The 15,160-nt window shown below is 41.7% G+C and overlaps 1 protein-coding gene across 4 annotated transcripts in view; it reads left to right on the forward strand.

Moving 5' to 3' along the window:
- The first annotated feature begins 663 nt into the window (after positions 1–663).
- Positions 664–15,160, forward strand: part of LOC120558328 (nucleolar protein 4-like) — a 212,840-nt gene continuing 198,343 nt past the window's right edge. For all 4 annotated transcript variants that reach the window (XM_039799257.1, XM_039799258.1, XM_039799259.1 and 1 more), the window contains exon 1: positions 664–1,238. In XM_039799257.1, coding sequence (XP_039655191.1) covers positions 816–1,238 — 423 coding nt within the window. In that variant the 5' untranslated portion in view covers positions 664–815. The remainder of the gene's footprint in view (positions 1,239–15,160) is intronic.

Here is a 15,160-nt window from a genome sequence, read left to right on the forward strand (position 1 = left end):
CAACGGTGATGGAGACCAGACATCAGAAACACGGCTTTTCCTTTTTATTTTTTTATTTTATTTAGGCAATAGGCCTATCTTGTTTTGAAAGATAATTAGCCGTTCATCTCTTTTCTCTCTCTCTCTCTCTCTCTCTCTCTCTCTCAAGAGGAGGTTGTAGAAGAGGGAAGGCGGTGACTGACATCCCCCACGGGACAGGCCGTCCGACCCACGCTTCTAACAGGTGTGTCTGAAGAGGGCATAAATCGCTCCAATTTGCACCGCCCGTCCGGTCGGTCCGTGCCCCCTCCCTCCCTGTCTCGTTGTTCCCGGCGAAATTCCATCCAAACGGGGGCTGGTTAGGAGTTAATTCGTCTTCGTTTAGCTAGGTATCCCCAGTGAGCGCTTATTCTTTTTTTCTTTCGGTCTCTTCGCAAAATGTCCATTGGTGCGTAACAGCAGAGAGGAGGAAGGAGGAGGTGGATATATCCAAACGGCTAATATTGAGACGTTAATTTAAAAAGAAACACGTACGGGACTTTGGAGCGTGGCTGGTTCGTGGTTTTCTTGAGGAATGGAGACAGTTTAAAACGATTGAACTGGTCGTTTAGGAGCAGAAGGGAAGATTTGGAGATTTTCCAGATTTTTTTCACCAGATAAGAAGGTCTTGACTGAGTTCGCCCCCGGTAAAAAATACAGAAAGCCGCCGTTTGGTGCTGTCGTTTCGGCGACGTTCGCTAGCCAAACCGAACCCGATTCCGAGCTATTTTAGCGGAACACAAAGTGGGTCTTTAAGGGACACTCTCTTGTTACAACAAAGTCCACCTCGTTTTATCATGACAACGAGAAAAGGCAGCAGTGTGGCGGACACGGTGACTACCTCCACCACCAACCACCAGCACCAGCACCAGAACCAGCCGAGGAGCCGGAGTCCCAGCAGCGGGGTCCCGGCGTCCGAGGAAACGGGCGGAGGGGCGGAGATGTTGGGGGAATTTCAGGAGTGGTGCCTCCGGACGTACGGGGACTCCGGCAAGACCAAGACCGTGACCCGGCGTAAATACAACAAAATCCTCCAGACCCTGATCCAGGGGGACGAAGAGAACAGCAACGGGGTGTTCCTGCACGAGAAGAATAACAACCACATCAACGCCAAATTTAAATTCTGGGTCAAGTCCAAGGGCTTCCAGGTCGGGACGCTGCAGGACGGCAAGAACGGGTCATCGGACAGGCCGGTGCTGTACGTCCCCATCAAGGCGACGGTTAGTGCATCTTTCTCTTTCACTCTGGTGTACTGTGTGTGTGTGTGTGTGTGTGTGTGTGTGTGTGTGTGTGTGTGTGTGTGTGTGTGTGTGTGTGTGTGTGTGTGTGTGGCCTGAAGCTGTAGCCTACATCATAACTTTCCCTGGCTCAGTGCCACATAGCAAACACCTGTTCAGTAAGGCGCTGAGCATAATAGTGGTTTTACACTGGTATGTTTGATTTTTTCAACCCACAATCTTTATTTTACCAGCTTGTTCCAGTTGACTGACAATATACAGGAAAAGTTTCTCACAAAAGTTATACTTGTGTTTGTTAATGATGGTAAAAGAAACCTATAATTAGGGCTGTCCTCAACTAAAGAAATGATTGTATTTAGTCGACTTGTAAAACTAAGTTTCTCCACAAAGAATCCTGCAAAAAAACTTTATGTTTACCAAAGATGTGCTCATAAGTTTCTTGGAAATAACAATCGGCATGAAAAAGCATATTACGTGATTTTATGGTGATGTTATCGCGTCGAAAGGAGCCAATTGAGGTGGTTCGGGCATCTGGTAAGGATGCCCCCTGGGCGCCTCCCTAGGGAGGTGTTCCAGGCACGTCCAGCTGGGAGGAGGCCTCGGGGAAGACCCAGGACTAGGTGGAGGGATTATATCTCCAACCTGGCCTGGGAACGCCTCGGGATCCCCCAGTCAGAGCTGGTTAATGTGGCTCGGGAAAGGCAAGTTTGGGGTCCCCTGCTGGAGCTGCTCCCCCCGCGACCCGACAAGCGGAAGAAGATGGATGGATGGATGGTGATGTTATCGACTAAATGAATCCTAGCCGACTAAGACCAAAACAACTGATAAGTCGACTCATCGACTAAGAGGGGGGCAGCCCTACTTTTCATTAATTATCGGTTCATTTATTTATTTAGCAATAAAAAGTTATAATGACAGGTGCCTGACACAGTTCACCAGAGCCAAAAGTGATCACTTTGTGTGACTACAAACGCACAATATGTTATTTATGATGAGATGAAACCAAGAACAGGAAACGACTATTGGCATGTAACAGGCTGCAACCAGTAACTTTATAAATATCTACAAATGACTAAAAATGTAGCTTCTGTTATGACCGTTATGAAAATGACAGTTACAAGTCACCCGGGCATCAGAAGAAACTTGCAGTTTTTGTCTGTAGTCCAGTTTGGTTTGGAATTGATTTAATTTAAGGCTGCAACTAATGATTCATTTCATTGTCTATTTTCATTCATTGTCAAGTTTTTTTGTCTCCTAAAATGTCAGAAAATGGTGAAAAATGTGGCTCAAGATGACGTCAAATGTCTTGTTCTGTCCACAACTCAAAGATCTTCAGTTTCCTGTCCCAGAGGAGAGAAGACACTAGAACATATTCACATTTAAAGGGATACTTCACCGATTTAACATTCAGCTTTGTATCAGTAGAAACCTGATAGTATTTCTGAATGACCGTGCCTCCCTCCCTCGTGTCCCCCTGAGACGAGAGATTTCTGCATTTGGGGCCTGGAAAAAATCTTCCGATGACGTAAAATGACGATTTTTGCGTCATTGGAAGATTTTTGGGCCAGAGGCAAAGGACTACAGCCAGTAGTAGGATCTACTTCCGTATGTTTTCAACACGCCCACAGGGGTTGGACTGCCGAGTCTGGCCGAGGTATTCCGAATGAACACGACCATGTCAGCCATCTTGAATCTTCGCTAAACAGGCTTTCGGTTTTCAGCAGAAAACATTTACAACAGTTATCTGCATTCAAACTACCGGACGTGTGTACCACCGGGATACATCGGTACAGATCGGAGAATATGGAGGAAACGTTATTACAGACGCGCAATACGGCACACTACGTGAGCTTCGCCTGCACGGAGACCAGCGGTGTCGCTCAATGCCGCTAGCCGGCTAGGGGACATCCTCATCGGCTAGGTGGAAAGCTAACGCTAGCTGTCCACCTGTCCCAGCCATCCTGCTTGCAAGTGTCTGCTCATTAAACAACAAGCTGGACTACATCCTCCTTCAACGAAACTCCTGCTGTGTTTTTGTTGTTGTGGAAACATGCCTGAACAACAGTGTACCGGCACCGGGACTATCCAGCTACCAGGCTGCTCTCGCCGGCCCGTGGAGGTGGGCTGTGTTAAACGGACTGGTGTAGAAATAAAATCCAACTAGCTACTGCTAACTGCTGGTGGAGCTTGTGACTGTTAAATGCCGACCATTCGACATTCCACGCTAATTCACGGCTGTGTTTATACTCTGTGTTTAGCTACACCAATGCTAGTATGCGTTAGCTGAACTTTACGGATCCTGCTTGCAAGTGTCCGCTCATTTAGACCACAAACTGGACTACATCCAACTTCAACGACACTCCCAACGTGAGTTCAGAGACTGCCGTGTTTTTGTTGTTGTGGAAACCTGCCTGAATAGTGTACCGGACTGTCCAGCTACCAGGCCTGCTAGCCCTCCGAGCTAGAGATGCTCTGTCGCCAGGTAAAAGAGGTGGGCTGTGTTAACACCGAGTGGCGCAGAAATGTGGTGATTTGTATCCATTTAACTGCTAACTGCTGGTGGAGTTTGTGACTGTTAAATGCCGACCATTCTACATTACACACTAATTCACGGCTGTGTTTATGATCGGTGTTTACAGCCCACCAAGCGCTAATGCTAGTATGCGTTAGCTGAACTTTACGGAGCCTATAAAGTGTGTGTACTAAATGTAGCCTGTTTCGTATGTCGTTTTTATATAATGTCGTTTTTATATATGTTAAATGTGTAACACCACTTGAGTCACGATGAAACGTTGTTTCGTGTATATGGTTGAAATGACAATAAAACACGCTTGAGTTGAGTTGAATGCCTCTGTCGGTCTGTCAAGCGAGTGTGGCTTGGGAGTGGACTCAAAGCAACGAAGCAGGTGCATTCTGGGATTTGGTGTTTTTCATCCATATAAGACCAAAACACATTTTCTGGCTTTTCTCGGCCTAGAAGGCACCAATTTCAATTTTTTTTTCACATTTCTACTACATAAGTGACCCAATTTAAAGATATATTCAGCTTTCCAGCGGTGAAATATTCCTTTAACAAGCTGGATTCAGAGAAATTTTACTTGTTTTCATAAAAAATTTACTCAAACCAATTAATGGATTATCAAAATAGTTGGGGATTAATTTAATAGTTGACAACTAATCGATTTGTCTTTGCAGCTAGATTAATTTTCTGTCAACTGGTCAGAACAAGGCTTTTTCTGCAGGTTGAACTATGTCAAAATTACACAGACCGGCCACGAAATTAATAACAAATTCATGTTTCATGCTCATACTCTTGAAACAGCGTAGGAAAGCACAGTGCTCTCGCCAGATGACTGACAAGTAGGGCTGGGCGATCAAGAGAAAATCAGATCTCATGATATTTTTGACCAAATACCTCTATCAATATTGCTGCAATTATTCTAGGGATGACAATTGGTGCTTTAACAAAATATCTTCACACTTAGATTTTAGATAAATAATCATCAGTAACATGGACATAAGTTGGGAAAAGGCAACTAATAGAACAGCTAGAACAGTCTGGTAAGTTCAGATTTAAAACCTTCATAATTTCATTGAGTGTGACTGCATTTTTTCAAATCTAGATCTATGACAACAAAGAGTATAGTCACACATTTGTCTGGACATAATTTACAAGTTCACCTCCCTCTCTTCCTGATGGTATATTTTGTACTATAAATGTTTCTTGTATTATTCTTAGTATGCCAGCATTCTGCATATTTTATCTTCTGCTCATACAATATTTTAATAATTTAATTAAATCTGCTTTTTAGTAGTTTAGGTCCAGCTGCTGACTTGATCTAACTTGAGAAAAGGTGTGCGGTTTAGATTGGTTTGTGGAGCTCTTGTTACAGACGGCGAAAGGCCCACCATCCAGAACCTTTGCATTCATAAACTTTGTTTGAAAAGCATTCACTGACGACAAACAATGATGGATGTCTGGATGTCCTAAATAAGCTCATTTTAACCCACAGATGTGAGGGGTGATGATAAGTCTAACTTGTATAAGTCTAGGTTGTAACTCTACAACCATAAAATAATGATGCATATTGTATGTGCAACAGGTTTTTCTTTAATTAATGTTGGCTCTATTATGTAGCATAAGTTACCGGGTCAAATGACCCTGGTCCGACCCATGTTATTGGTGTGAAAGTGGTATTAGTTATTCAAGTAGCAGTACAAGCAGTGTGCAACATTTCGTTGTTTATTCTTCAAGTCTATTTGTAAAGGTTGCATCCATAAAAAATTATCTTACCAAATGATTTGTTGTTGGAAAGTAAAGCACATTATGGATTATTTCTAGAATTTATTTTGAGAATCAAACTCTTATAAAAAAGGGCGGTCACAATACGTATGTTGGGCGGATAATAGATATGACTTATCAATTCTTTTATTAGTGGATTGACAGGAAATTCATTTTGATTGTCAGTTTGCCTAATTGTTCACGTTATTAATCTTGCAAGAATGGGAAATGTTTACTGGTTCCAGCTTCTGAAATGTGAGGATTTATTTGTATTTGTTTTATATCTTTTATAAATTGAAGATCGAGATTGAAGTGGGTTTTGGACTGTCGGCCGGAGAAAACAAGCAATTTGTGATCAATTTGTTAGCATATTTGGACATTTTATAGATTAATGAATAATGAAAATTTTTAGTTGCAGCCTAAGATTTGGGTGTCCTGGCTAAAGAAAGTCTTTACAGTCCTTGTTGCCCATGCCATCATCCACCGTTTCACCCAGATTTAGCTTCTTTAAAAAAAAAAAAACTATTCCTTCTCCTCTTCTGCACAAATTGCAGCATCGGTGATCAATACTAATTGTTGATTGTCATGCATCCATTGATGTCAAGCTACAGTTACAGTGGTGGTGGTGGTGGGGACACAACTGTAATCCCAGTATATGTGTTGTTCAGTGTGTGTGACTGAGTTGTGTCAGTGTTTTGTCTCGTCAGCGGTCTGTTCCCACGTCATGGCTCTTTGTTTCCAAGCAGAATCATCTATGTTTTCCAGATATAAGCTGGTAAAATATGTGCACATGTTATGCATAAGATATTGCAGGGAGGGAATCAACCTCTGTGTGGCTGGGAGCAGCCCTGGACTACATGTTGTTGGTATGTTTTAAACCAGGGAGCACTTGTTGAATGCAGAGTGCAGTGTGAGTGGGATTGCACAAAGATATGAATGAAAGGTAAAAAAAAAAAATATGCATTTTAATCGCTGCAAAGCTTGGATTCTTTTTTTGTATCTGCAGACTCTAATTGGTTGTTCAAATGGCTGAACAGACCGGTCGATGTAACACTGTGGAGATGAGAAGGGTTTGAGGTGCTGGTTAGCATGGTTACCGCTTGGCTAATTTCACCATGTCCCATATCATTTCTTATTTAGATTAACATCAGGAGTATCGCCGTCAGGACTGGGAATCCTCTTGCCGAGTTTATCTTGTGTAAATCCCTGAGCAGGCCTGTTGAGTCTGTTCAGTATCTGAGGATCGGGCTGTTTAGACTGCACAGAGAGAGAAACAAACGGCTCTTCTGTTTTCTCCTCAACTGGAACGCAGTGTTTGATTTCCAAACATAACTGGGTCAACGTTAGAAAAGTGAGGACAATTCTCCAGAGTGTGGGCGTTTCAGCCAGTCCTCACTTCGTTAAGTATTACCAGAGGGCTATTTCACAAAACCTAGATAGCGGATTAAACCGGGATTTCCCAGTTATCCTGGCTTCATTTAGCCTTGACTCAGTTTCACCACAGCAGAGGCACCTAATTGTACTGTGGCAGACTTTGTGACATCAGTAAATATCAATGTGTGATATACACCCCTACTCCAGACCAGACTAACAGCCAGGATTTATTAATCTTTCTGTTCTTTTTTACCTTAAATATAATCCTCCCAAATTAAAGTCCCAGTTCATTGGACCAATTCCTTTATAGTGTAGGCTATTCTGCAGCCTACATTCATGAAACAACCGGGAGAGGACGCCTCATTTTATTTTTCACTTTATATTCTGCTGGTGGAAATAACTGATGAATATTCTATGTAAATGTCATGTTTACAAGGTGGAGAGTGGGGGTGTGGCCTTGACCAACTGCCACTTTGCTCGTTTGAAAGCCATGATGTCTCTCTCTCATGGGTGGGCCAAATTCTCTGGGCGGGCAAAGTAGAGAAAGGGGAGGTATCCTCATCGGCTAGGTGGAAAGCTAACGCTAGCCGGCCACCTGTCCCAGCCATCCTGCTTGCAAGTGTCCGCTCATTAAACAACAAACTGGACTACATCCAACTTCAACGAAACTCCCAACGCGAGTTGGGCTGAACAACAGTGTACCGGCACCGGGACTATCCAGCTACCAGGCTGCTCTCGCCGGCCCGTGGAGGTGGGCTGTGTTAACACGGACTGGTGCAGAAATGAAATCCAACTAGCTACTGCTAACTGCTGGTGGAGCTTGTGACTGTTAAATGCCGACCATTCGACATTCCACGCTAATTCACGGCTGTGTTTATACTCGGTGTTTAGCTACACCAATGCTAGTATGCGTTAGCTGAACTTTACGGATCCTGCTTGCAAGTGTCCGCTCATTAGACAATAAACTGGACTCCTCCTCTGTGCTTGCTCCTTTAGAACAACCACCTGTTCATAATCCCATAACCACGGTGTCTGTTCCCCGACTGAGATCGATTAACATAAACAAAAGAGGTGCTATACTCAACAACCTAATTGGAATTAAAACAACCACTGCACTGACAGAACAGAATAGGAAAATCAAATGTGGACTATTAAACATTAGATCTCTGTCTTCTAAAGCAATATTGGTAAACGAATTGATATCAGATAACCAAATTGATTTATTTTTTCTCACCGAAACATGGCTGAGCCACGATGAATACGTTAGTCTAAATGAAGCCACTCCTCCCAGTCATAATAATACTCAAATTCCACGAGGCTCAGGCCGAGGAGGGGGAGTTGCAGCCATATTCAACTCAATTATATTTGTTGTTGTTTACCGCCCACCAGGTCCGTATTCTGAATTTTTATCTGAATTCTGAGTTCTTATCAAGCTTAGTCCTTCAATCAGACATACTACTTATTGTAGGTGATTTTAATATCCATGTGGACGATGACAGCAATAGCCTTAGTACTGCTTTCAATTCACTACTAGATTCAATTGGTTTCAGTCAATGTGCATGAGGCCACGCACCGTTTTAACCACACCCTCGACCTTGTGTTAGAATATGGAATCAAAATTGAAGATTTATAGTATTTCCGCAGAATCCTCTACTATCAGATCATTTTTTAATGACTTTCGAATTCCTATTACTAGACCATAAGAAATTAAATAAAAGTTTCTACACTAGATGCCTATCTGACAGTGCTATAACTAAATTTAAGGAAGATATTCCAACAGCACTTAACTCAATGTCGTGCCTTAATATAACTGAGGACCTTTATGTTAACTTTAGTCCCTCCCAAATTGATAACTTCGTAGACGCTGCTAGGGCCTGCCTACGAACAACTTTAGACTTGGTCGCTCCTCTCAAAAAGAAGACAATGAAGCAAAGGAAATTAGCACCTTGGTATAACTCCCAAACTCGCAAATTAAAACAAATCTCACGAAAACTTGAAAGTAAATGGCGTTCCACTAAACTGGAAGAATCTCGTGTGGATTGGTAACATAGTTTGAAAACCTATAGGAAGGCCCTCAGAATTGCCAGATCAGACTATTACTCAACACTAATAGAAGAAAATAAGAACAACTCAAGGTTTCTTTTCAGCACTGTAGCTGTAGCTGTAGCCAGGCTGACAGATAGCCACAGCTCTAGTGAGCCTTCTATTCCTGTAGCTCTGAGTAGTGACGACTTCATGACCTTCTTTAATGATAAAATTATAACAATTAGAGATAACAGTCATCACATTTCGCCCTCAACTTCTAACAGCTCACCACTGGGCGCAGGAGGACTGGAGAGAACAATAAGACCTGATACATACTTAAGCTGCTTTTATCCTATGGACCTTCAACAATTAATGTTAAAGGTCTCTTCAGCCAAGCCAAATACCTGTCTCTTAGACCCTATTCCAATGAGGCTACTTAAGGAAGCACTACCTGTGGTCAACACCACAATATTAAATACAATCAATTTGTCTTTATTAGCAGGTCATGTACCGCAGTCATTTAAAATGGCTGTGATAAAACCTATTCTGAAAAAACCTACCCTCGATCCTGAAGTCTTAGCCAACTATAGACCTATATCTATTCATTTCAATTCAATTTTATTTATAGTATCAAATCATAACATAAGTTATCTCGAGACACTTTACAGATAGAGTAGGTCTAGACCACACTCTATAATTTACAAAGCCCCAACAATTCCAGTAATTCCCTCAAGAGCAAGCAGTGTGACAGTGGCGAGGAAAAACTCCCTCTTGGGAAGAAACCTCGGACAGACCCAGGCTCTTGGTAGGTGGTGTCTGACGAGCCGGTTGGGGGTGTGATGAACAGTGGCGATAGTAGTCACATTAATAATGGAACAGTGACTGGATGTAGCGGGAAGCTGCAGGGTTCAGCAGGACGCAGCATGACATTGCAGGGCATCGCTGAGCTCAGCAGGGAGTGCAGCAGGACCACGGCGACAGCTGCAACCAGGATCTTGGTGCCAACGTTCTCCAAGGAAATACGCTGGGGGAAAAAAGCATAAGGACTCCGGGGAGTAAACTCCCCAGAAGCTAGGATTAGTAACAGGCATTTCTGGGACGGGCTGCACACAAATAGTAATAGTAATAGTAATAGTACCAGTAATAGAAAGGGAGAGGAGAGAGCAGCTCAGTGTGTCAAAGGAAGGAAGTCCCCGGCAGTCTAGAACTATAACAGCGTAACTATAACAGGTAACTAAGAGAGACAGGTCATAAGGAGAGGTAGCTTTTTCAGGCTTAGAACTCCCCCTGCCGGATCTGGCTTGGCTGGCCTGCCTCCCTCTACTTTATGTATTATTAATCTAACAATTATGAAGAGAAGCAGTTGGGCCAGTTAGGTGAACACTGCAACTCCTCACTCCCTAACTATAAGCTTTATCAAATAGGAGAGTCTTAAGTTCATTCTTGAATGAGGTGACAGTTTCTGCCCCAACACCAGATCGGGAGCTGGTTCCATAGGAGAGGAGCCTGATAACTGAAGGCTCTAGCTCCCATTCTACTTTTAGAGACTCTAGGTACCACCAGTAACTCTGCATTCGGGGCAGCGCAGTGCTCTAGTGGGACAATAGGGTATTAGGAGCTCTTCTAGATATGATGGTGCTAGACCATTTAGAGCTTTGTAGGTCAAGAGAAGGACTTTAAACTCAATCCTGGATTCAACAGGAAGCCAATGCAGAGAAGCTAATACAGGAGAAATATGATCTCTTTTCTTAGTTCTTGTGAGAACACGCGCTGCAGCATTCTGGATCAGCTGGAGAGTCTTAAGAGACTTATTTGAGCAACCTGATAGTAAGGAATTACAATAGTCCAGGCTGGAAGTAACAAATGCATGAACTAGTTTTTCAGCGTCGTTTTGAGACAGGATATTCCTAATTTTGGCAATGTTACGAAGATGAAAAAAGGCTGTTCTTGAGGTTTGTTTTAGATTGGCATTAAAGGATATATCCTGATCAAAGATAACTCCTAAATTTCTAACAGGTGCTGGAGGCCAGGGCAATACCATCCAGAGTAGCTATATCTTTAGATAATGAAGTTCGGAGGTGTTTAGGGCCCAGCACAATAACTTCTTTTGTTAGGGTTTAACATCAGAAAATTATAGGTCATCCAGGATTTTATATCCTTAATGCACGCTTGAAATTTAGCTAGCTGACTGGTTTCGTCTGGTTTGATTGACAAGTATAATTGGGTGTCATGCGCATAACAGTGAAAGTTAATTGAGTGTTTTCTAATAGTATTGCCTAGAGGAAGCATATATAAGGAGAATAGAATTGGTCCAAGCACTGAGCCTTGAGGAACCCCATGGCTAACTTTTAGCGTATTTGGAGGATTTATCATTAACATTCACAAATTGAGATCGATCAGAGAAATAGGACCTAAACCAACTCAGAGCAATTCCTTTAATGCCAACCAAGTGTTCCAATCTCTGTAACAGGATTGAATGGTCAATAGTGTCAAATGCAGCACTAAGATCTAGTAAAACAAGAATGGAGACAAGACCTTTGCCTGCAGCGTTAAAATGGTCGTTAGTAATTTTCACCAGTGCCGTCTCTGTGCTATGATTCTTTCTAAATCCTGATTGAAAGTCATCAAATAAACTATTGCTATGTAGAAAATCACATAACTGATTAGCAACCACCTTCTCAAGGATCTTGGATAGAAAGGGAAGGTTAGATATAGGTCTATAGTTTGCTAAGACCTCAGGATCCAGGGTGGGTTTTTTCAGAAGAGGTTTTATCACAGCTACTTTAAATGACTGTGGTACATAACCTGTTAATAGAGACATATTGATCATATCTAGTAATGAGCTGTTAACCACAGGTAATGCTTCTTTGAGTAGTCTCGTTGGGATGGGGTCTAAGAGACAGGTAGATGGCTTAGCTGAGGATATCTTTAACATTAATTGTTGAAGGTCTATAGAATAAAAGCAGTCCTAAGTATATGTCGAGACTAGTCTCTTTATTTTTAGCGACTCTCGCGTTTAAAGGTGAACCGTTAGAAGTTGAGTGTAAAAGGTGATGAATTTTATCTCTAATTGTTGTAATTTTATCATTAAAGAAGCTCATGAAGTCATCACTACTCAGAGCTAGAGGAATAGATGGCTCAGTAGAGCTGTGGCTATCTGTCAGCCTGGCGACAGTGCTGAAAAGAAACCTTGGGTTGTTCTTGTTTTCTTCTATTAGTGATGAGTAATAGTCTGATCTGGCCTTTCTTAAGGCCTTCCTATAGGTTTTGAGACTTTCTTGCCAATCCCAACGAGATTCTTCCACTTTGGTGGAACGCCACTTACATTATATCTAACCTTCCCTTTCTCTCCAAAATCCTTGAGAAGGTAGTCGCTAACCAACTATGTGACTTTCTACATAGGAACAATCTATTTGAAGACTTTCAGTCAGGATTTAGAATGCATCATAACACAGAGACGGCACTGGTGAAAATTACTAATGACCTTCTAACTGCTGCTGACAAAGGACTTGTTTCCATTCTTGTTTTATTAGATCTTAGTGCTGCTTTCGACACTATTGACCATACCATCCTGTTACAGAGACTGGAACACTTAGTTGGCATTAAAGGAATCGCACTAAGCTGGTTTAAGTCCGATTTCTCTGAGCGATCCCAATTTGTTAACATTAACGATAAACCCTCCAAGTACGCTAAAGTTAGCCATGGCGTTCCTCAAGGCTCAGTGCTTGGACCAATTCTATTTTCCTTATATATGCTTCCTCTTGGTAATATTATTAGGAAACACTAAATTAACTTTCACTGTTACGCAGACGACACACAATTATATCTGTCAATTAAGCCAGACGAAAGTGGACAGTTAGCTAAACTTCAAGCGTGTATTAAAGATATAAAATCCTGGATGACCCACAATTTCCTGATGTTAAACTCAAACAAAACTTAAGTTATTGTGATGGGACCAAAGCACCTCCGAACTTCATTATTTAAAGATATAGCTACTCTGGATGGTATTGCCCTGGCCTCCAGCACTACTGTCAGAAATGTAGGAGTTATTTTTGATCAGGATATATCCTTCAATGTCCACTTAACCCTCATGCCCTCCTCTGTCATTTTTGTACATTTTTCTCAAGTTTATTTTTTTCATTTTGTGATCATTTTTGCTGTGTTACTGCTTATGGCATGAAATTTTGTAGGAACCTTTCATTTCAGCCAAATTGTTTAAATCCAGTGTTTTTTACTCTTACATGTCTTTTATACTTAAATTATTCATTTTGTACCCTTTGGACACCTTCGTGGCAAAAATGTCCACACACAAAAACTGTTATTAAATCATCATATATCAATATTTTTTTCTGCTTTTTTTTCATAAATCACTTAAACAACTTCTAACCTAATCAAAACCACCAAACATTCAATCATTTTCAGGATTTTAACCCTTTAAATGCCAGTTTATGTATTTGAAGTATGTCATTATTTATAAAAAAAAAACACAAAAATGATTTTTTTTCCCATATAATGAATAATATGTAGATGGGGCTTTGATGGGATTAGAGGCTTGGATATGTCAAAGATAAGCAACAAAACTGATTTGATTGCATTAGTATTTTTTATGTAGTTCCAGATACTCCCTTTGGACACCTTCGAGGCAAAAATTATACTTCCATTATAACCACATGTTTTGATCTCACTGCCTTTACAGTATAAAACCATGCATTCTGTAATGTCAGCATTTCATTTGGAAGAAAACTAGTCATATTTGACATTTTTACAGTATTTCACCAGATTCAACCATTTTGCCCTTGTAGGTCGATGCATGAAATTATAGTTATATTATGGAGCTCTGTGTGTGTGTGTGTGTGTGTGTGTGCGCGTGCATGTATGCATGTCTGTGTGTGAGAGAGAGTTTGTGTAAATCTGTAAACAAACAATGATAATTTTAGTGGTGAAAAAAGCGCACTTTACTTTTGCCAGTTATATTATGGAGCTGTGTGTGTGTGTGTGTGTGTGTGTGTGTGTGTGTGTGTGTGTGTGTGTGTGTGTGTGTGTGTGTGTGTGTGTGTGTGTGTGTGTGTGTGTGTGTGTGTGTGTGTGTGTGTATGTGTGTGTGTGTAAGTGTTTGTTTGTAAAATTTGTATGGTTAATTTATTTGAAGGAAGCAATTGTTTTTTCTTTGAAGGATGCATTTCTTGTGAATAAAAGCATAAAGAAAGAAATGGGAGATTTGCACCTGCGAAGGAGAAAGACCTGGAGCAAAGAAAAGGAGCCTTTATCTTCCAGCCAACTGCAGGACTCATCTGAAGATGACACAAGATTCTGGAGTCTGACAAAATGGTCACTGGTGTCCTCCAACTCTGTGAGTGCCTCTAACCCTTCCTCTGAAAGTGGAGGAAGGAACGAAGATCCTGTCCATCCTAACATTGAATGGACAGTGAAGAATTGGCAAGTCTGGTCTCCATCTAATACTGAGACGCTGTGCAATATTCAAGCACCGACCGGCATGATGTCAGAGCCCACGAGATATGCCATATCAAGAATCCATGATGTGGCATCCTCTTTCGACCTTTTCTTCACTCCTGACATGATCCAGCTGATTCAGGAAATGACAAACCTACACGGGAGGTGTTCAATCTCAGGATGGAGTGATGTGGATGCTCAAGAGATTTTAACATACATGGGACTTCACACTTGGCAGGTGTGTACCGGTCCAAAGGGGAATCCACCCGGAGCCTGTGGGATGTCCATAGTGGGAGACCAGTCTTCAGGGCCACCATGTCCCACAAACCATTTGAAATGATAAGCGCCAGTTTACAGCAAATGCAGGAGACAATGTTTTTATTCAAGCACGTCTCCAAAGACACATGAAATGCATCCTTCAAAAGATGCCTTTTTTCAGCCCTAAAATGATCAATGCTTGCTTACAGGTTTACGCAACTCTCTTTCACACACACACACACACACACACACACACACACACACACACACACACACACACACACACACACACACACACACACACAGCTCCATAATATAACTATAATTTCATGCATCTGCCTACAAGGGCAAAATGGTTGAATCTGGTGAAATACTGTAAAAATGTTAAATATGACTAGTTTTCTTCCAAATGAAATGCTGACATTACAGAATACATGGTTTTATACTGTAAAGGCAGTGAGATCAAAACATGTGGTTATAATGGAAGTCAATGGGGCCATTTTTGCCTCGAAGG

The sequence above is a fragment of the Perca fluviatilis genome, chromosome 5, assembly GCF_010015445.1.
Source record: "Perca fluviatilis chromosome 5, GENO_Pfluv_1.0, whole genome shotgun sequence".
NCBI lineage: Eukaryota > Metazoa > Chordata > Actinopteri > Perciformes > Percidae > Perca > Perca fluviatilis.